This window comes from Armigeres subalbatus, chromosome 1 (assembly GCF_024139115.2).
Source record: "Armigeres subalbatus isolate Guangzhou_Male chromosome 1, GZ_Asu_2, whole genome shotgun sequence".
NCBI lineage: Eukaryota > Metazoa > Arthropoda > Insecta > Diptera > Culicidae > Armigeres > Armigeres subalbatus.
Window position 1 is genome coordinate 145,885,396 of NC_085139.1, and position 23,235 is coordinate 145,908,630.

Sequence of the window (23,235 nt, forward strand, 5' to 3'; positions counted from 1 at the left end):
AATTGATTACTTCGATTAATCGATTTATCGTTGTAGTAATCGATTAATTTTGAATCGATTATTATCCAACGATCAATCGATTCAATAATCGACAGGAATCGAGAGTAATCGATTAGTTACTAATCGATTAATCGGGATTTTACGACATCTCTACATGCGACAGGTCACAGGATCTTTAGGGGGAGAAATTGCATATTTTCCACCAATTCACATCTATTGTCGTCAATTTAAATGCATTTCAGCAACCTCTGTTTTTTTACGATGTTTTTCAATAATTCCGAAACGCAATAGCCAGATTAAGTCTTTTTTCAACAACTAGACAGCATTATTTGTCGAATGTAACCTACAGGGTGTTCAATAAGTTCGAATACACTTTCAAAAAATGTTTAAAAATTGTAATTAAATTATTTCTTTTCCCGGTTACATTTCATTGAAAGTATTGTTTAAAAGGAACGTTTGTAACATTTCTTCTGGAATGACCTTTATTTTGTACTTCTTCACGAGCTTCAAACGTTTCTGAAATCCATCGCAAGCGGCACGCACGGTCTGCATGGGCATTTCGTTCCAGATTTTGAGAATTACGTCTTGAACTGGTCCAAGTTACTGACCTTGCATTCGTACAGCTTTAACATAATAAAGGACCAAACAAGAAAGTTAAGAGGGTTCAAATCCGGGAATCTGGGAGGTCGCAAAGTTTTGTCCAAAAAGTCGATGAAATTGTCCCCATATAAGGCTTAAATCGCATTTTCCGTGTGTAAAGGGTTATCGTCCTATTGGAGCATGTAGGGCTGATCTCCGTCTTATCACCGGGCCACTGGGGGTATCAATCTTCCCCAAAATCTCAGTTTTGTAGTACACCGCAATGATTTTGACCTTCAAAAAATGCTGTTTACAATGCCCCAATCCATTTTCACCGCGCGTAATAAACAAACAACAAGTGACAGAATGTCAACACCACACACATCCGTTAGCGTATATATACCGCTAACGCTGACACCAATACTTATACAGAATATGTACATTGGTCTTACAAACACAATGATCAAACATTTGTATTCGAACTTATTGAACACCCTGTATTTCGCAAGAAATCGTTTAAAACTAAGTACCAAACTGAATTTCCCTACGCAAACAAACACACTTACAGACGACACCTCAAGCTATGGAGGTAAAACGATTGGTTAACACTTTGGGTCTCCGAGTCTTTCATCATAAGTTTGGTTTTGGAGTGATCCTATACCCTTAACGTATACTTCGCACACGAGAAAGGCAAAACGATTGTCTTTCAAAGAAACTTTGTTACCTTCCAGGAGGTTTCAAATAGCTCAACAGAGAGATGCGTGGCTATTTAACTGAGATTCAAAATTCCGCCTGCTCTCTTGAATTTGTGTGGGGAATTTCGGCTACTCATGGCATCCTAAGGCATTAGTAAGGTTTGACAGTCCAGTTTAAATCATTTTGTTGAATTAATGTTGCCCACTTTTTCACACTTATTGTAGATAAGATTTGTTAGTATCACATTAATTGTTCCTAGATGCAAAAGAATACTTTTCGTTCCCACGTTTTTTTTTTTTGGTGATTGGCTCAGCCTGTAAGTTGCGAAATGATTTTCTGCAACTTAACTACTTTCGATAACAATTACGGAAATGATAAGATGATAAAAATATTTGCAAGTCTTCGGACACTGTAGATGCAAAATCGCCAACTAAAGTGTATTTGGACTCATGATCCTTCCTATGCGTACGTTGATTCCGTTTTAATCTGAATTTGAATTTTAATTGGAAGAAAAAAGTTTCATGTATCAGAGAAACTAAACTTTTTCCGAAAAAAAAACTTAATTTTTTGTCATCCGGGACTCCACAATTGAGGTGCACAAAGATAAGGTTGAACTGTGTTTTTTTTTGCCATGGAAATTGGCCTCGGCGGCGCGGCATCTTCTGCGTTGCCACAAAAAGGTTGAACCAGCCAGTGAGCTTGACTTGAGCGGAAGCGATGAAATTCTTTCCCGGTGCGGACTTTGCGGAGGCACCAGTCAGCGGCAGAGGCAAAAGCAGGCAGGTTATGGTTTTACGATCCTAAAGGGATAAAGGCAATCGAGAAGAAAACGTTACCAGCCGGAGGGGCGAAACGTACTTCCACCGCACCGCTGTCAACCGCTTTGGAATGGCAGAACGAGATGTGAGCAACGGAACGAGTGAATAAAAAGCAAATAGCCCTTGAAACTTGGTCAGAATAAAAATCGTATAAAACTGAAAAGCTGGACCGGTTGTGCTTCTATTAATTTCCCTGCTTGCTCCGCTGGAGTTCATTCAAACTTTTCACTGGTTCAGGCTCAGTAGGTTGATGGGATGGAGGAAACGGAAGACCTGGGTAAAGGACGAATACAGAGACCAGTAAAATAACTGATTAAGGAGAACTTAATTAGAAGTTTTGGAATGTTTTAACTTTTTTTTGCTCTTCCAAGCCTTCCGTAACGGATGATGCTGGCAACCGACAGGGTCTCCGGTTGGTGTTGTTGTATTCCAATTCGGAGGTGTTTTCTGGGGGTGGTTTTGGAAATGTTTGTGGCAATAATAGGAGGTGTGGAATTTCAACCCGTTTGTATGTTAGAAGATACGGGAGCTGTGGGATGATGATCGCTAGGATACGAGTATTATGCCACAAGCTTCTCGTTTCGTTTTATCAAACAAGGTACGGGTACCACAGACTGTTTCGTAATAATGATGGTGCAAATTGGTTGTGTAGTAATAATGATTTGTTTTATTTCGTGTTCCCATTTGCTACCACGGGTGTGAAAAATTACGGTTGCGTGAGTAATCAACGGTTCTAGATAACAGATGTATTTTTGGTTTAGAAGGAATGGGTAATGTGGTAAAATTATACCACCCCGTTATCAGTGTTTGGATAAGCTGATTTATCGCTTCACTCAGGATTTGTCTATAATTTGCTTGCTACGAAGCTGTCTGGTTTCACCTCGTACTTCAAACAACTAATTTCTCATACAATAAATATTTCGTACAATGGTTGTACGTAAGGACTTCAGGATACTACAAAACCAAATTTTATGTAGCAGATACAGTTGTGAGAAATATATACTAAGTAACTCGGTTTGACGAAAATTCTCCGATGTGCTCATAACAATTTGCATCCGATGGACAATTAGGTTTCATTTGGCGTCATAGAAAAATTGGCTCGATTAGAAGCAACAATTTTATCATCTAACGATGACACACTACTACAAGTGACATCGACATTATTCTTCTTCAATGACACTACATTCCAACTGGAACTTAGCCTGCTTTTCAACTATTCATCAAGTAATCTATTAGCATTTCTTCAGTAATTTATTAAAAAAATTTCAATGACCGCCATTGCATGAGTATGTATCTTGTGTGGCAAGAAAAATGAATGCACTATGCCCAGGATGTCGAAAATGTTTCCCACCCGAAAACATCCTTGATCCTATTTACTTAATTTAGCAAACGAAAGTTGACACAGGAGAGTGATCGTAATACAGTAATTAGAGCTTTACGTGACTGAATTAACAAGAAAACTCATCATAATCCGGTCCAAAATTGTTCTAAATTGGCTCACGTATTGCTTAATCAAACCTCGCCTAATAATCCTTTCTTTTGTTGTTTCCAGCCCACGGGTCACAGGTCCCACGTCGCCAAAGAACGATGGCTTAATCACCCATTTTGTTTAATTTAGATAGTAATTGCCATGACGGACGGCATCTACACATGATATATGACCATTCGACGCCAGTTGTTCGTCCACGGGGGAAATTGCGAGTGGTGAGTGTGTTGCAGTTAGGCTCCTGTGTGTGTTCCCATATTGTGGACAACAAACAAGCGCTACGGTCAGGCGGAAGCCAAAGTAGAAGGCGGCACGATTAAACCGCTCCGGCAAAATTTATCAAAACAACTGCATGTACCTTGGTAGACCACGTCAATTAAAAGAGCCTCACATTTAGCCATGTTCCCCGTGTGCTTTATGACCCTTCCACATGGTCACTGTTCAAGGTGGAAATTGCATTTACGCAGGCAATGTCGTCATGGTCGTACTCGGGTTTTTTTATGCCAGGAAAACCGCAGACATGGAGCGGAATCTAGGGCAAAATATTTGAAACAGAAATGCAAAAGAAGTATGTAATCCAATATTTTGATTGATGTGGAAAATAATTTTCATTGGGAGCCGTGTAATTACATTTTCATATGTGGCTAATATACTTTACTAGGAATGATTTGAATTTGACGTTGAGAAATTTATTCATGAATATGCATTGAAAAACTTTAGATCAATATAGGGAACTAGAATTTATTCGTACATAAGGCATTTAAAGCGAAATGCCCTGAAGGAAGCTATGACGCCCCAAACCGAGAAACAAGCGTTATACAAAAACGTTTAGAAAAGGTTAAATTATGTCGAAATTCAAACCAGCATAACTTTGCGTGGAATAATCAGATTTTGATAAAACTAGGACTATCAGAAGCGGACACTCTGCACCCCCTGCAAAACCTGAGATTGGTCCATGGTCACCGGAGTTGTTCCGGGTTTTCCGAGGGTATGTTCAAGGTGCATTTTTCCACAGCTTGTCATTTTATGTGACGTATCACTTTCATCATGGGGGCCATCCAGAAACCACGTGGTCATATTTTTGAAGGTGTTCAATTCCCCCCCCCCCCACCCCCCCCCCCATGTGGTTCATCGTGTTCATTTGCCAGACGAAAGAGATACTAGAGATACTAGCAATTCTTAAGATATATTAACCTCAGCGAAGCATCTGAACTAAACTCTTACAACAAAAAGTTTATAAGAGAATCACAAAGTTAATATGTAATCTTAGAAATGCAAATAAAACCTCCTACTGTTGTTTTATTTGAGTAGCATTCCTGTAGAAATTCCAGTATTGTCATCAAATTAGTTTACCTTCCAATATTAACAATATTAACAGATGATCAATTTTGCTGAAAAAAATGGTGGCCTAGCTAGTGATTTTATAGACAATCTAAAACGCTGGGCATATATGTCCCATCCGTCCTGAAAGAGTTGAGATTTGTTTTGGAGTTCAATTTCAATCGTTATTATAACACTATTTTTTAACCTATATTGTTTTGGGAATTGGGGTGTTTTTTCTGGAACACTGCCACTTTTTTTCATATCGCAGGAATCTCCTTAGTTCTAAGACCCTTTTATAAATTTAAAAAGCATTATTTAGAATTTCATGTTGATTTTTTAAATGCAAGCTTCTCTATATCATGACCTTTTTCATACGCACTACTAGAATGTTGTGCATTTAGAACATTTAGGTGCATTATTTAATTTTTCGAACAATTATCCTAACTGTTCAATATCATAAAAACTAGGCTTCATAAGCCTAAACTATTGCCTATATTTATTGCTTGGATTAATTTTAAATTCCAAGATCTTCTGAATTTTCAAGAATAATTATTCTGGAGTTGGAAGGGAAACCCTTCGGAATATTGACAAGAAATTCTTCGGAGTCTCCACGGAAAAATCTTTAGAATTTCAACGACATTTTTTTTTTCATTTTCGAAAGAAATTCTTAGAAATTTTCAGTAGTTTTTTTTTATTTCCAAAAGAATATTTTCGGAATATGCCAAAATATTTCCGATGGAAATTCCTAAGATTTTCCAGTAGAAAATCGGAAAAAGTTCATCTGAAACACCAATAATGAATTTCCCGAGGAAATTCCGATGTTTTTACAAGTAGAAATAATGAAAAAATCGTACTTTTGTTGTACTTGTAAAGGTTGCACTTTTGAAGCATTTCCAGTAGGAATTCCTTAAAAAAATAGATCAAAATTTTAAAGATTTTCTGATGAGTTAGGTAATTTTCTGGGAAAATTTCTGAATAATTTCCTGTGCATCTTTGCATGGTGAAGATTAAAATCAATTCTAAATCCTAAAGATTTATTCTTTGAAAATCCAAAGATTTTTTTAAAGATAATGCATAGACATCTTCCGTGGAAGTTCTAAATAATGCATCGGATAAAAAAATATGTACGATGATGATGCCTGCCCAGATTGTATCTAAACTGTAGTCGCTATCGAAAACGAGACGAAAATCATGAGCACAACAAACCATCCGATGAAGCAGGTGATGAGGACGAATCTTTCGCGGTGAACGTCGAACATCTTCATCTCATCCAGCAGACCAAACATCAACGACAACAACAACTACGGTATAGGTATGGGTCACCGATGTCCGAGATCGTTCGCTTATACTGCTTCCCCTTCGATCAACCGAGAGTATGGAGTTGCTCAATTCTCTTCGACTGCAGAAGTCCCAGTTTCCGATGATCAGCCGAGAACCTACGAGATTCTCTACACATATGAAGATGACCGAAGGTCAGCAGATGACTTTATTAGGATGCTCAGTTTTATTCGAGCCGCTGACGGGAATAAATTACCGAGCCAAACCCCGGTCCGTTTTTTAGTGTTCAATTAGTTAATAGAAATAAATGTAGTTTTTTTGAAGTCTTGTGTTTAGTAATAAATAAATGTAGTCTTTGCTAAACTGTGCTTATGTATACCGTGCGTGCTGTGTTGTGTTAAGAGTGAAGAAACCCCAAGGGAACCCTGGCCTACCCAAGTCCCATCCCAAGAAGAAATCCAGCAACCAGGGTGACTTCAGCACAAAGATTGGATACGTGCTCGCCCCGCACGTCACCAACCCCGCAACAACAAAGCAAACGGATTGCCACCAAAGTTGGAGTCGGTAGGACAAAACGCCACTTATCGAAGGAAGGTAGGAACCGACTAGCCAACATTTTGGTCCTACGAACCGGATGCCCAGTTCCGGAGCCAGTGGGAAGGATTGTGATCTGTTTTCGGACGATGCCAATTCATCGCCATTGGAACTATTGAAGGCGCCATCAGAAGAATTCATTTTCGAGCTGTGCTTTGTGGAGATTGCGCCATTTGGAATCCGATGAATAAGGATACATCTCCTGTGTTTGGTGTTAATTGTCTGCCAATATTCGCCATCGCAATCGAATCCATCTTCTGTGCTGATTGAAGACGACTACAAAAGGACACTGGGGATTTAGTGCATGCTGAACCTTTGGAATAGGATCACCTCCCAATATCAATGCTGGCCAAGAATACCGAATAGGTCGGAGCTACTGCTTTGTCAGGTAAATATACATAGTTCGGTATATGTCTGGCCGAAGCCTTCTTGCATGACACTAATTTCATCATTTCGACGCATGATTTATTGCATGAGCCGAATCTACTGGCAGCCCGCTAGTGAGGACAGATTCATTCGAGGACTGTGATTGGCTGTCGACTACTGCTTGGACGTGGACCCCATTCTTGTGTACGACTTAGGTGAATAGTAGCGGAAGAGGGAGCACCCAGAAACTCCCTCCTAGGTGAGTGCACTTTATTGTATATGTACTGCCGAAGCAAGGCAAGCAGAAATACACTATTGTAATTCAAATTCCTGCATCCTCTTCATTCATCGCTACGCAAGCCCTGCAATTTGAACTGCTCGTTAGAGCAAGTCTGCTGGAAGTTTCCCTTGAGCCTTCTCGACTTTTGTATAAAGTTGGTGGTGTTGTAAGTTCTCCAGGTTAGTTGACAGTATATGTCCTACCGAAGCAAGACCTACGGATACTACATACTGCTATTTCCTCTTCACATTACCTCCACATATTAACTACGGTTGAGCTTTAATACGTTGGTGATCGAAAGCTGATCTACGGGCTAGAATTTTGGAACTGTGTCACTGTTGGCACCTCCAGGTACGTTGCCACAGTATATGTCTAGCCGAAGCCAAGGTTTTTTGGATATTACACGCCATATTATTCTCCTCTCCCACTCGAGTCACCACTGTACCCTGCTTGGTGTGACGTCATTGGGCTTCAGAAACATCGCTCGGTGAATTTGGATTACTTTAGAACAGTTACCTGTTCTGTCAGGTCAGTAATTAAGGACGGTATATGTCCGCCGAAGCAATAGTACACGCGGCATACTACACCACTTCTCTCTCTACCACACAACTGACGTCGCATCATGGCACCTACCACAAGGAAGGGATCTTCAATAAAGCAGCTGAAAACACAGCTAGAGGAAGTAACGGCTTCATTCGACGATATTTCAGCCTTCATCAAACGATTCAATGAACAAACGACGATTTCCCAGATTGAAGTTCGGTTAGACAAAATCGACGATATGTGGGAGAAATTTAGTGAGACTTTAGTTGATCTGAAGTCGCACGACGATTTCGAGGATGAGGAGAAATATTATGATAAATTGAGACGGGAGATCAGCGAGCGATACTACGAACAAAAGTCCTTTCTTAAGGACAAAGCAAAGGAGTTTCATGAGCCAACCGATTTGAATCATTCTGTCCGTGATCCTTCAATGTTGGGGGTTCTGGACCATGTTCGTTTGCCTCAGATAAAGCTCCAAACATTCTGTGGGGAAATCGATGACTGGTTGAGCTTTCGGGATCTGTTCATCTCGCTGATTCATTGGAGAACCGACTTACCAGAGGTTGAAAAATTCCATTATCTTAAGGGGTGTCTCCTCGGCGAACCGAAGAGTTTAGTGGACTCACTGAAAATCACCAAGGCCAATTACCAGATTGCTTGGGACATTCTCTGCAAGCGGTATAACAACAACAAATTACTGAAGAAGAAGCAGGTTTATTCGTTGCTCAAACTTCCGTCCCTCTCCAAGGAATCTGTGACCGACTTACGATCTTTAGTGGAAGGATTTGACCGAATTGTCCAAACACTCGATCAAATCGTGCAGCCAGTGGATTATAAAAATCTGCTGCTAGTAAATCTTCTCGTAATACGATTGGATCCATACACCCGCCGTGCATGGGAGGAATTTGCGGCTTCCAAGGAACACGATACGCTGGAGGACATCACCGAATTCCTTCGTAAGCGAATTCAAGTTTTGGAATCTCTCCCACCAAGACAAGATGCCAAGACTTCCCACCAACCAGCGTTCCCGCCTAAGCCCAAGGTGACAGCAGTGAAAACCAGCTATAATTCGGTGCAATCCACCGTAGGAAGATGTGTGGCTTGTAAGGACAACCACCTTCTATTCCAATGTTCCGCATTCCAACAACTCTCCGTGGCGGACAGAGACGCACTGCTGAAATCAAATGGACTTTGCCGAAACTGCTTTCGAGCAGGTCATCGCGCAAAGGATTGTCAATCCAAGTTTTCGTGTCGGATTTGTAAGGGCCGACACCACACCCTGATTTGCTTCAAGTCGGAGAAGGATCATGCTTCAACGGCCGTAGCGGGTGCTGGGAGCAACCATCCTTCTAGCTCCAAGGATTTCCAGGATTCCAGTACTACCCATGTGGCAAATATGGCGGCCACGGACGTTTCGACATGCAATGTTACTGGGAAGGTTTCGTCAAGAATTCTGCTTGCGACAGCAGTTGTCGTCGTCGAGGATGACATCGGCACAAGGTTCCATGCACGGGCTCTTTTGGATTCAGGGTCGGAAAGCAATTTTGTGTCGGAGCGGTTAATCCAAAGAATGAAGGTCTCCAGAAACCGGGTCGACGTCTCAATCCATGGAATAGGACAAGGATTAACCAAAGTAAAGCATACAGTGCAAATGGTAATTCGCGCTCGAGCTTCAACCTTCTCGCGAGAGATGGATTATCTTGTATTACCCAAAGTCACCGTAGATCTACCCACAAGCACAATCAATACGGAAGGGTGGACTATACCAGATGGAATCCAATTGGCGGATCCGACATTCTTCCAGTCCAAGGAAGTCGACATTGTCCTGGGCATCGAAGCTTTCTTCGAGTACTTCGAAACTGGTCGAAGAATTTCGATCGGAACAGATTTATAAAACCTGACTGAATCGGTATTCGGTTGGGTAGTTTGTGGTGGCTCATCGTCTACGAAACACGTTGAAATTGGCTGTCATTTCTCAGCAACATCCCAGCTCGAAAGGTTAATCGAGCGATTCTGGACATGTGAAGAGGTGGAATTCCCAAATTCCCATTCCCCAGAAGAGCAACAGTGTGAAAGTTTGTTCCAAGGCAAGGTTCGAAGAGGTACAGACGGGCGGTACACTGTTCCTCTACCCAAAAATGAAGACGTCCTTTCTAAACTGGGCGAGTCGCGGGACATCGCATTCCGACGTCTTCTAGGAACGGAGCGTAGGCTGGCAAAAGATGTTAACTTGCGGAATCAATATGTCTCATTTATGGACGAATACGCTAGGCTCGGGCACATGCGGAAGGTTGAAGATTTTGCCAAAGAGACGGTAAAACGGTGTTATCTGCCTCATCATCCGGTGGTCAAGGAGGCCAGTACCACCACCAAGGTGAGAGTTGTCTTCGACGCTTCCTGTAAGACATCGTCTGGAGTATCCCTAAACGAAGCACTTCTGGTTGGGCCTGTTGTGCAGGACGACTTAAGATCTATCATCCTACGAAGCCGAACCAAACAGATACTTCTCGTATCAGACGTAGAAAAAATGTTCCGACAAATCCTTATTACGCCGACGGATCGAGCTTTGCAGACCATTCTCTATCGATTCACGCCCGACGAGGAAGTTGCGGTGTATGAGCTTAACACCGTGACGTATGGAACAAAATCAGCCCCCTTCCTTGCAACTCGTACGTTGCAGCAGTTGGCAACTGACGAAGAAGTTCGTTATCCACTCGCAGCAAAAGCAATCCTCGAGGACGTCTATATGGATGACGTCATCACTGGGGTGAACGACATAAGTACGGCCATTTCTCTCAGAATTCAACTGACGAGGATTATGGAAAGTGGAGGATTCAGGCTGAGAAAGTGGTCCTGTAACGTTCCTGCAGTTTTAGAAGGTGTACCAACTGAAGACTTGGCCATTCAGGACAATACTGGAGTAGATTTGGATCCCGAACAATCAGTGAAAACTTTAGGCCTCACTTGGATGCCCGCTTCCGATACCCTCCGGTTTCAGTTCCAAGTTCCACCATTAGATTTGGGTAGCCCACTAACAAAACGGCAAATCCTATCGCTTATCGCAACGCTCTTCGATCCTCTCGGTCTGATTGGCGCCACAACAGTGTCGGCGAAAATCTTTATGCAGCTATTGTGGACGCTGCGCGATGCAAACGGCGATCGATTGGGCTGGGATCAACCAGTACCGTCTACGGTGGGTGAGGCGTGGCAAAAATTCCACGGAAAACTGGATTTTCTAAACCAAATTCGAGTTGATCGTTGTGTTCTAATCCCAAATGCTGTTTCGGTGGAATTACACTGTTTCTCGGACGCTTCCGAAAAAGCATATGGTGGTTGCATCTACGTAAGGAGCCAAGACGTGAACGGAACAATCCATGTTAGACTACTATCTTCTCGATCCAAGGTGGCTCCCCTTCGAAGTCAGTCAATCCCACGGCTTGAGCTCTGCGGCGCGCTTTTACTATCGCAAATGTATGAAACCGTCCGGAACTCCATAAAGATGCCGGTTCCGACATTCTTTTGGACAGATTCGACATGTGTTTTGCGTTGGATTGCAGCACCACCGACGACATGGACCACATTCGTTGCCAATAGAGTGGCAAAAATCCAAACCTTAACTGAAGGATGGAATTGGAAGCACGTTCGTGGCGTAGACAACCCTGCTGACCTCATTTCTCGTGGAATGTTGCCGGATGAAATTGTCCATAACGATCTCTGGTGGAAGGGCCCTAATTGGCTGCAGAATGTACCTGAAATGTGGCCAAGTGAAACTACAGAAGACTCAAGAGAGGGAGAAGAAGAACGGCGGCGAACTGCCGTTGTATGCACTTTGTCATCCGTTGGTGAATTTAACGATTCATACCTCAGTAAGTTTGGATCATTCACTGATCTGATTCGGCGAGCAGCGTACTGGCTAAGGTTAATGAAACTACTTCGCTCATCCAAAGACAAACGTCATAGAAGCGGTTTCCTGTCAACTTCAGAGTTGAAGGCGGCCGAGCATACTATAATCCGAAACATTCAGCGAGAAGTCTTCGATGAAGAAATAAAAGCCCTGAAAAAGAATGAATCTGTATCACGAAAATCCCCATTACGGTGGTTTCACCCTTATGTCGATGAGGAAGGAATTATGAGAGTGGGTGGACGATTGAAGAACTCTAGAGAATCCGAGTCTACCAAACATCCCGCAGTTCTACCGGCTCGTCACCAGTTTACCCGAATGCTGTTGAAACACTATCATGAGCGACTTATGCATGCAGGGCCACAATTACTCTTAGGAGTTGTCCGTCTCCAGTACTGGCCACTAGGTGGTAGGAATGTAGTCCGACAAATAGTACACCAGTGCATCAGATGCTTTAGGACCAAACCTTCCACAATCCAACAGTTCATGGGCGAACTGCCTTCCTCTCGTGTAACTGTTTCACGGCCGTTTTCCAAAACAGGTGTAGATTATTTTGGACCTGTTTATATCCGGCCAGCTCCAAGACGTGCTGCTGTGAAGGCTTACGTGTCGCTGTTTATTTGTATGTGTACAAAGGCGGTACACTTGGAGCTTGTGTCTGACCTTTCGACGGAAAAATTTCTGCAAGCCTTACGTCGATTTGTAGCACGCCGCGGAAGACCTTCAGATATCTACTCTGACAACGGCACAAATTTTGTTGGAGCCAGGAACAAGTTATCTGAACTTTTCAAATTAATGAAGGACCGTGAACACCACGACCAAATCACATCTGAACTCGCCGGAGATGGAATTCAGTGGCATTTCAATCCCCCTAGCGCGCCACATTTTGGAGGGCTTTGGGAGGCAGCAGTCCGATCTGCTAAAACCCACTTGCTGAAGGTTATCGGAGAGAATGTTATTGCAGCAGAAGATTTTGGCACCCTTCTATCGCAAGTTGAGAGCTGCCTAAACTCGCGTCCATTAACACCATTGTCAGATGATCCGGATGACCTAGAACCATTGACTCCAGCACATTTTCTGGTGGGCTCATCGTTGCAAGCTATCCCTGAAGTCGAATTGCTATCCATTCCATCAAACCGTTTGAACAACTACCAGTTCATACAACAGAAGCTGCAGCAATTTTGGGTCCGATGGCGACAAGAATATTTATGTCAGCTTCAAGCTCGAACCAAGCGTTGGAAGCCAGCAATAACCGTACAGAAAGGTCAGCTTGTCGTCATTCGGGATGAAAATCTTCCACCGATCCGTTGGAAAATGGGTAGGATTGTAGCTGTGCATCCTGGCGACGATAACGTTGTAAGAGTCGTGACCTTGAAGACTGCAGCTGGCGAATTGAAGCGTCCAGTGGAGAAAATTTGTGTTTTGCCTACGCCGGACAACCAAGAAGAGGATTCATCCGATGCAGTTTCACCAATTCCAATTCCGCAACCCTAAATCCTTTCCTATTCCTACTCCGTAGAAGAGGACTTTTCTTGTTTATTTGCAGAAATTTGACGAATTTCTGGGTGGGTGAGGATGTACGATGATGATGCCTGCCCAGATTGTATCTAAACTGTAGTCGCTATCGAAAACGAGACGAAAATCATGAGCACAACAAACCATCCGATGAAGCAGGTGATGAGGACGAATCTTTCGCGGTGAACGTCGAACATCTTCATCTCATCCAGCAGACCAAACATCAACGACAACAACAACTACGGTATAGGTATGGGTCACCGATGTCCGAGATCGTTCGCTTATACTGCTTCCCCTTCGATCAACCGAGAGTATGGAGTTGCTCAATTCTCTTCGACTGCAGAAGTCCCAGTTTCCGATGATCAGCCGAGAACCTACGAGATTCTCTACACATATGAAGATGACCGAAGGTCAGCAGATGACTTTATTAGGATGCTCAGTTCCATTCGAGCCGCTGACGGGAATAAATTACCGAGCCAAACCCCGGTCCGTTTTTTAGTGTTCAATTAGTTAATAGAAATAAATGTAGTTTTTTTGAAGTCTTGTGTTTAGTAATAAATAAATGTAGTCTTTGCTAAACTGTGCTTATGTATACCGTGCGTGCTGTGTTGTGTTAAGAGTGAAGAAACCCCAAGGGAACCCTGGCCTACCCAAGTCCCATCCCAAGAAGAAATCCAGCAACCAGGGTGACTTCAGCACAAAGATTGGATACGTGCTCGCCCCGCACGTCACCAACCCCGCAACAACAAAGCAAACGGATTGCCACCAAAGTTGGAGTCGGTAGGACAAAACGCCACTTATCGAAGGAAGGTAGGAACCGACTAACCAACAAAATACTTGGAAAATTTTAAAAGATGTGATAGAATTCACAAAGAGCGTAAAAAAGTATTCCGGAAAATTTTCATTTCTAAATTCCAAATTTGAAAAAAAAATCCAAAACAAAAAATCAACGGAAATATCAAAGTGTTTCATGTGGCATTGGCTGTTTAATATCTCTTGGAAATTCAGAAATTTAGAAGTGTTCTTCTTTTTTTTATGGCTCCACATTCCAACTGGGAGTTGGTCTAATTTTCAACTTAGTATATTCTATTAGCATTTCATCAGATATAAATTGAATGATTTACCCTAGTAGCACAGCTCAGATCGATTTGGTTGCATCAACTCTAACGACTGAATTTAGTCGCATAAGAGTTACAGTGTCTGATATGTGACAAGTGTGCTAGTCGGGTAATATGCCAGCCATTGCACGATTATATATCTTGTGTAGCAAGTACGATACCTAGAGTGTCGAGACTGTTTCCCACCCGTAAACATCCTAGACAGGAACGAGAATCGAAATCGCCATCTCCGGTTTGGCAATCCTACGCCTTTGCTCGCAAGGCTAACTGGAGACTGAAAATTTTGAAGTGTACTCCTTAAAATGTTCGAAAAACTATTTTTGGAAATGAAGAAGAATTTCTGGTGAAGATTCGGAAGAACTTATCGAAGAAATTCATTAGAATGTAAAAGAAAATGAAAATAGGGTAATAGTACCAATAGTGGAGGTATTAGTAGATCCGCAAAAGAAAAATTTTTTTTTTTAAATTGATGGTTATGGGAAATTTACTGCTTTCATATCTTAGTCAATAGATAAACTAATAACTTTGCTAACAACAATGAGATAGATGTCATTTAACATCAACAATTACCGAATATTGCTTGCACCACTATGGGTACACTGTTCCTTTGGTGGCGGTAAAAATTAATTTTGGTTCCTATAGTGGTGCTATCCATTGTTTTTTTATGAGATTCGCCACTATAGGTGCAAGGGCGTCAATTTTGTTAAGGAAAATCATTGTTTTCAATAGTTTTTCAAGCGAAATCTTAAGATAAGTTGCATTCAACAGAATGTTTAAAGCACGACGCATCAACTGAAACCATCGTAAATTGTATAAATATGATAAATCTCATTAAAACCCCACTACCTCCACTATTGGTGCTACCTCCACTAAGGGTACGGTTACCCTATGAACAATTTTTTCCACCGAAAATTGTATGTATTTCCCACGAGTTTGTTTTGAATTTCCGGACAGAATACAAATCGAATTCTTTTCGGAGTTTTAAGGGAAATTTTCGGAACTTACACTGGAAATGTTTTGTTTTTTTTTTCATTAACAATTTGTAGCGAGATTTTTCAGAGAGAATCACTTTATCAAGATTGTATAATGTAATTCAAAGTTTTTACAGGAAATTTTTTTACTGATTTTTTCCTGAATATCCACAAGAAATTCTTTCGATTTTTTTTTCTTGGAATATTGTAAAAACATGAACATTTTTCAAAATTGTAGCTGCAGTCCACTGATGCAAAAGTGTCGGCGGCGTGATGCCAAAACCATCGGCGGCGGATTTTTTTAAAAATATTTTTCCATTTTTCCTTTTCAAATTTTTGTTGTGGAAATTGAGAGTGAATCGCAACCTGTTTTTTGGAAATAGGATCTAATGCTAAGACGTCAAATATCGCGGATATGCATCAGCGTTGCGACCGACGCTGTGTTACCGGTTTTTCTCGATGCACACCTACGTCTTTTTAACGCTGAGTTGAAAAGACGCTACGTGGGCATCGGCCCTAGGATGCGCTTTGCGTTTAATGATAAAATCATTAAATTTTAATGATTTGTATTTTTTACATCGCTATTGTTATTCACCAAAAAAATTTTGTTTAAAAAAAAACCACGTGGTTCAAGAGCAACACCCTCCTCCCCCCATGTGGCTTATCGTGGTCATTTGCCCCTAATTTACACGCGCGATATCTTCCGAAAGCTTTAGTGTAGGGTTGATAGTACCGACTCCCTTTTCGAAAACCGATACTACGGTACCGAAAGGGTTAGTACCGGGCAGTACCGGGTAGTACTAAGAATTTCCAAGATATTTTTCTACTGGGCAATAAAAAAATCGAATTGAAGGAGAAAAAACTATTTTTCATTAGGTAACCTTCTTATACTTACTATTGACACAGATATTGGTTACAGAAGTAGGCCTTCAGAATGCCGAAAACGTTAAAATTATTATTTCCAATGTGAGACTAAATTTTAGTAGCAACATTACCAGAAACTGAAAATGCTCTATCGGAATCAGTTGTAGCGCGAAGTACTTCAAAAACCATAGTCAAATTCACTTGCCTTTAAATCCTTAAGTTTTTAAATAGGTAAATTCATTTAGTTTTTAGAAATCCAAGCGTAATAGAGATCGGTGAAGGAAAATGGTCCGCTTATTTAAACCGCATTTCTTTAATCCAAGCAGATTAAACGATACAGTGAACATTCCCCAAGAGGAACACTGCCTCACCCCAATTAGCGAATGCCGTTCACCAATTGGGTCGTTTTGACAAACGTGAATGTTGTTTACGTTTTGCATTGAACAAAGGAAAATTTTACGGGCCAAGAAATATCGATCCCGCAACATGGAAACAAAATGTCAACGCGGATTAGACATCACATTTTGACATTTTGCTGCTTTTTAATTGGGTTTCGTCCCAATCATTGAACCCCTAACAAAAAAAAGCGTTCTAACTATAAAAACCCCAATTAACGCACGATCACTGTGTAGGTATAACACCCAAATGGTTATTAAAGGATCCGTTCCGTACCTGTGGTATGTTCCTGTGGTCTTTTCCGTAGCTAACTTATCAATTTATTTAAATATCATGTAAACGTCTAGCATAATAAGTCTTGTGGCATAGACAGCCATTCAAGCAAAGCATCAGTAAAACATAGGAGAAAGGATCAGCGTATTATAAAAAGCATTTTACAGTATATTTCTGATTTCATTCTTAAAAATTGACCTGTCACAATTGCTTTTCGATTGAATCTAAATCCAGTAGGGAAAAAGAAAATGTTCACTTATTTTGTATTCCTCATTTCTTCTCTTCCATCTTTCTTCTCCCTTATTTCTTCTTTCTTCATTCTTCTTCCTTCTTCCCTCTTTCTTCTTTCTTTTATCTTTTTCCTTTTTCTTCCTTCCTTCATCCTTCTTCCTCCCTTATTCATCCTTCTTCCTTCTTCTTTCTTCCTTCTTCTTTCATCCTTCTCCATTCTTCTTTTATCCCTCTTCCTGCTTCATTTATCTTTATTTCTTCTTCCTTCTTCTTTATTCTTTCTTCGTTTTTTTCTTCTTTCTAGTTTTTTCCTTTATCCTTCTTTCTTCTTCCATCTTTCTTCTTTTTTATTCCGTCTTACTTCTTCCTCACTTCTCCCTTCTCACTTCCCAATTCTCATTCGGCCTAATGGCTATTCGGTCAAATGACCATTCGGCCTAACGACCCAGCTTCCTGAAAATGTATAAAAGTTCTTTTATTGAGTTACTCCTAGCATGTACCGGTACCATACCTGCCAAAATATTACTTTTTTCCTTTAAATTCTTTGATATTATCTTGTTGCTCGACCTGCCCCAAATGGGTGGCATTCTTGCCTTATAGCCTATAAACTTGTTATTTATATTTACAATGTTATGAAAACTCATATGTGAATATGTACGTTATATGGAAGATATTGATTTGGAAAATGTATTGGAGGTAACCACTTTCCCTTCGATGGGACTCGAACCCATGACCCTACCCTACCGCACAGCCGTGCCCCAGCAAACATGTTTTTCGCCGAGATTTCTGTCAAAGTTGCTGAAAATCAGCAAATAATTTGCCGAAAATCAGCTAACAAACATCATTTTTGCCGGAATATCAGTTTTTCATTTTGCTGGCGCACGGCTGTGCGGATTTTTGCCGAGCTGCATAAATAAAAACTTAGTGTGTGGATTTTTCTCCAGATACAGGCAACTTTCCCAACTTCGGAAGTAGTGCGCTGGATTCCCCTATGCGCTAAACAATGCATCAATTAGTTTGACAGATAAAACTTCGGAAGAAAGTTCGGTTCGGGAGTCCCGACTTCCGAATTCTAAGTTTCAAAAATTCAATATCAAATCCCATGGAATTATATAATTGAGACCCACTTACCTCCTCCAAAATATATAAATCCTACAAATCGGGACTTCGATTTGTGCGTACCTTGTTTTGTAAACAAACATTGTTTTATGAATTCTGTAGGGTGCAAGTTTTCTCCAAAACTTATTCCTTTACCTGATAGTGGATAGCTTTTAATGTCGGATACATGTCTTGGCTTTCCCACGAAATGCTTAATTTAGCAGGAATTTCACTTCTTGTTTACAAAATAATTTACGCCTAAATCGCAAATCAGTCCCAAATTGGGAAGTTGATTCTAGAGAGCCATGGTTTATTCAATGATGTTATCGATCGTAAGTAAGATTACGATTACGTAGTAAGATTAAGAGTCTGACATCAGGTTGAAGTTTAGCGGTCCGATAACTGCAAAACTGTTGCAACTATCGAATTACAGATAAAAAGCATTGCAGTTAAATGACTTGCAGTTATCGAACGTCTACTGTACCACAGACAAACAGATGTAACAGCATGAACATTTTTCTGAAAAATCCATCGTTCAGCTTCTCTACCACCATCTTACGAGCATGCTACACGAATCAATGTTTCGTATGACATTGTCACCAGAAGGCGCTGAAGTGAAATGTCAAACTCGAAGGATAACGAAGCTAGCGTTTCTAGTTGTGAAACGCGCAATCATTCAAATTCAAATTGATCGTTGAAGTCATGGTTGACCGTAATTTCTATCACAGAGAATACTGCCGTGTCAAGCATATCTGTCCCATGTCAAAAAATATGCAACTGAGAAAAATGCGATTGAAGTTGGAAACATATTTTTTAGTTTGTAGCTAAATTGCCCCATGAAATTTTGATTAATAAACGTATATCGATGAAAATAGTGTATTTCTTATGACTTAGTATGTTTCAAAAGATAAACACTGTTTTTTTAGTGGAATTTATTCAGTGGGACATTTATGCTGCGAAATTGAAGACAAAATTGATAATTCCAAGCATATTTGTCCCAGTGCTAAAGTATCATCAGATTACTTTGCGCTTAGCAAAAGTTTAGTTGGGTCTGGATAACAACCTGTTTCAAATTAGATGCATTAAATCTCGCTTAACTTTTCAAAAGGACCTAAGTAACATTTTTTTCATGAATTAATTTGAATAGCGCAATCAACAGAAAGACATGAAAGCTTTTGATTGCAGTACTCAAATTAATTCATGAAAAAAATGTTACTTAGGTCCTTTTGAAAAGTTAAGCGAATCATCATACCATTCTGGTTAATCTATAAAGCGTATTGTAGTAAAGGGCCGTACACTAATAACGTAAGCTTTTGGGGGAGGGGGCTTACGCTCCTTAGAAAAAAATATGTATTAAAAAGCTGACATGGGGACGAGTGTGTTTGAAAACCCCAGAGATATTATATCTTACATAAGTATAAGGACAGTGAGAATTGCTTCCCAAACATAATTTAATCCTGAAATAAGTTCTGGTCAGTGGCGTAGCCATGGGGGTGGTTTTGGACATGAACCCCCCCCCCTCAAAGACAAAATTTTTAGAAGAATTTTTTTTTTCGAAGAATATGATATATTTATAGACGAATCTAAAATGGCCTTCTGAGAAAATGCATGTTTCTTATATTCAAAATCAATATCGCAGAGCAACCTGACTGCTGATTTACAAAGCTATTGGCGATCTCAAATCTAGCCCCTTAACATGGTTAGCTTTGTAACATTGTACTATATCGACGAAAGGATACCCCTATAAAATGCGGTGTAAAGTTTTGTAGAAAAATGTCCATGACATTATTGTTAATTATTGAGCAAACCTGTTGAAGATATTTTAAAGTAATAGATTCGGATGATCTTCAAATCATATTCATCAAAGATACAGTAATATCGCATGTCACACGAAAGATAATTATTGAACACTCTGATATGGTCTTTAATCGACTTATGTGGATTGGACTATGGGTTTGATACAAAATGTCATCATGACAGATAAGACAAAATTAAGGTATGCGACACACTGGAGATTCAATTATTCTGATTATCAATTGTCTGGGAATTGACTCATTTAAATTGTTTATAAGAAAGATTACTATGTTGACCTTAGTTTTGTTTGGCAGGTTGAAAATCGGTAGTTCTCGGTAGGAATTTTGTAAAATCTGTAGTTTTCGATCTTTCGTCTGTGAATCGGTTGGTGAGTCGGAAATCGGTAGGACTACCGAGAAATCGGTAAGTCTGGCCACCCTGCAACGCCAGGGACCGGGAACGCTAAAAGATAAGTCTCTACTTTTATTAAGGTGATGGATTTATTAAGCTACAATGTTGCAACGATCAATATCTGCAATATCTCTAATCAAACAAAAATTTATGCGCTGATATTTTTCATTCGATGCGCTGAATTGGATGTAATCTTTCTACAAGAAGTACAAGCATAGCATAGCATATGTGATTGTACAAATCGTGGGTGGCTATACAATGCTCAATTGAGCAATCTACTGTATATTGTCGCAAATTGGTACTTGGGATTAGTACCTTTTCCTACACAGTAGCAGTTGTATACCTGGCCACGTCCTTACAATCACGGAAGGAAGGGAAGGAATGTTAGTTCAACATCTACTAGTGAAGATGCAGGGAACCCATACTACCTACATAGATGTCTCGGGAAGGAAATTTGTGTTAGTGGGAAAGGTGAATAATAGGGAGCTCTATTCGACAATATAGAGCGTTTGTCAATAACAGTATATGCTGTAAAAATAATAAAATATATTCATCAATTTACTCACTGAGGAAAATGGACGTATGATTTTCAATCAAACGCCTTATGAAAATTTGCCACAAGGAATCGATATGCATTTCAATATGTTGCCTTATGAATGATGGTTTTCATTTAAAAAAAAGCAAAGTGCGGCAGACTGGGTTCGAACCATGGAAGTCGGGGTCGGGAGGCCGGTATGTAGACCACATGCCCATCGACGTTTGAACACTCAGCGTGGTAACTGCGTATAAAAAGCACTGTTGATGGAATTTTCAGTCGAAGATTCATAAGGCGCCAGTTATGAATTTCGATAGTCCAGTTCGCTGAGTGCTTACGAACCGTCCTAAAGAAAAACAAAACAAAACACAAAATTTCGGCAAATCGCGCGATCTGCCGTCCGAAACAAGAGCCAACTCGCACTGAACTAATTAACTTTATTACCGGCCGCGCAATGCAAAACACAAAATTTCGGCAAATCGCGCGATCGTTCTGCCGTCCGAAACAAGAGCCAACTCGCACTCGATGTAATCTTTCTACAAGAAGTACAAAATGACAAATTATCGATACCGGGATTTGAAATAACTTTCAACGCTGATGGTCAGCAACGAGGTACAGCTGTAGTAGTGAGAGATCGATATAATACACATAACGTAGAAAGGAGTTTAGACAATCGCATAATTTCGTTAGGATAGGAACAGTTACGTTCATAAACATTTATGCCCCGTCTGGTACTGCTATGCGGAGCGCTAGGGAAGATTTTTCAATTCATCAGTTGCGCACTATCTTCAGCATTCTACGCAACATGTAGTGTTAGGTGGTGACTTTAACACTATAATCAATCCAAAAGACTCAATAGGCAGCGGGAATATTAGCCTAATGTGTAAACGTCTCGTCAGTGCCGCACAGCTAGTGGATTCATGGGAAGTTCTTAATGGGAGCAGGGTGGAATTTTATTATATTAGACCCAATACTGGATCACGCCTTGATCGCATACTGGTTTCGAATGCGATGAGACACCAACTTCATACTGCACATTTTTCTGTTACGGCATTTTCGGACCACAAAGCCTATATACTGAGAATCTCTCTTCCCAATCTGTTCACCCTAGTAGGGCGCGGTATTTGGCGTCTTCAACCACACATACTTGACGAGCAGGATGTGATGAACGAACTAACCAGAAAGTGGACATACTGGATACGTGCAAAACGAAATTACCGCTCTTGGATAGAGTGGTGGGTACTTTACTGTAAACCAAAACTGACTTCCTTTTTGAAATGGAAGTCATCCATTACTCATCGTAACTTCAGAGACGCAATGGAATTATATCGTGGCTTACTAAAAAGAGCATATGACAGCTATCTTGATAACCCTGAACAACTTGCAACAAACAATCGTATCAAAGGACTAATGCTTCGACATCAACGAAAGTTGTCAAGGGAACATCCATAAATTACGTAACGCAAAAAATGGCAAAAATTTACCCCCCCTCCCCCCCTTGTCACAGAATGTCACATTTTCTTCGACCCCCCCCTAAAAATTTCGTCACACGGCCTTTAACCCCCCCCCCTTCACTTTTTTTTTCGGAGACGATATAAAAATTTCGACAATATTTTTAAATACAAAAGAAGATATTAAATGATTGTTGTATTCATGAATTCAGTTTTTTGATAAAGTATTTCAACATAAAAAAAATAAATTAGCAGCGGTTATGATATACATTTATAAACTTACGCTACTCTTCAATCCACGGGTTTTGTAGATGATCATTGATCGATACTACTAGATAATCGCTTGGTTCGGCCGTCGTATCGCTTGTCAACGGTGGTGATTGAGGCAAATCACTGAGGTCCAACTCGTCTTCTTCAATCCACTCACAATCCATGTTTCCTCCACGGGATATGATAGCCATCCATTCACGTTGGCGTTTTGCAGCAACTCTAACCGGGCGCGTTTTTCGCGGCTGCTTGGGATGTTAGAATGGTCTTATGCGATTTTCTGTGTTCTCGGAGCATTACTGCTGAAGCAAAGTATATTCCGCAGGAACCGCAAATCCTGTCACTCAAAACACTTTTCACAGAAGTACAATACAGATCGTATGGGATCAGCTTATATGCATTTGCCGATTTTGGAAGAATATTCTCGTTGTGGAGAGAATTCAAGAC

At 40.6% G+C, this 23,235-nt stretch overlaps 2 protein-coding genes across 2 annotated transcripts in view; one reads left to right on the forward strand and one right to left on the reverse strand.

Moving 5' to 3' along the window:
* Positions 1–23,235, reverse strand: part of LOC134206616 (uncharacterized) — a 511,727-nt gene that overhangs the window by 479,235 nt on the left and 9,257 nt on the right. The gene's annotated exons all lie outside the window — the stretch shown is intronic.
* Positions 10,218–13,358, forward strand: LOC134206617 (uncharacterized). The gene has a single exon (XM_062682348.1). It carries the CDS (start codon positions 10,218–10,220, stop codon positions 13,356–13,358), a length of 3,141 nt encoding a protein of 1,046 aa, XP_062538332.1.

Bases quoted from the DNA above. Each gene is read 5' to 3' on its own strand.
- LOC134206617 (XM_062682348.1), top strand. From the start codon at position 10,218: ATGGACGAATACGCTAGGCTCGGGCACATGCGGAAGGTTGAAGATTTT.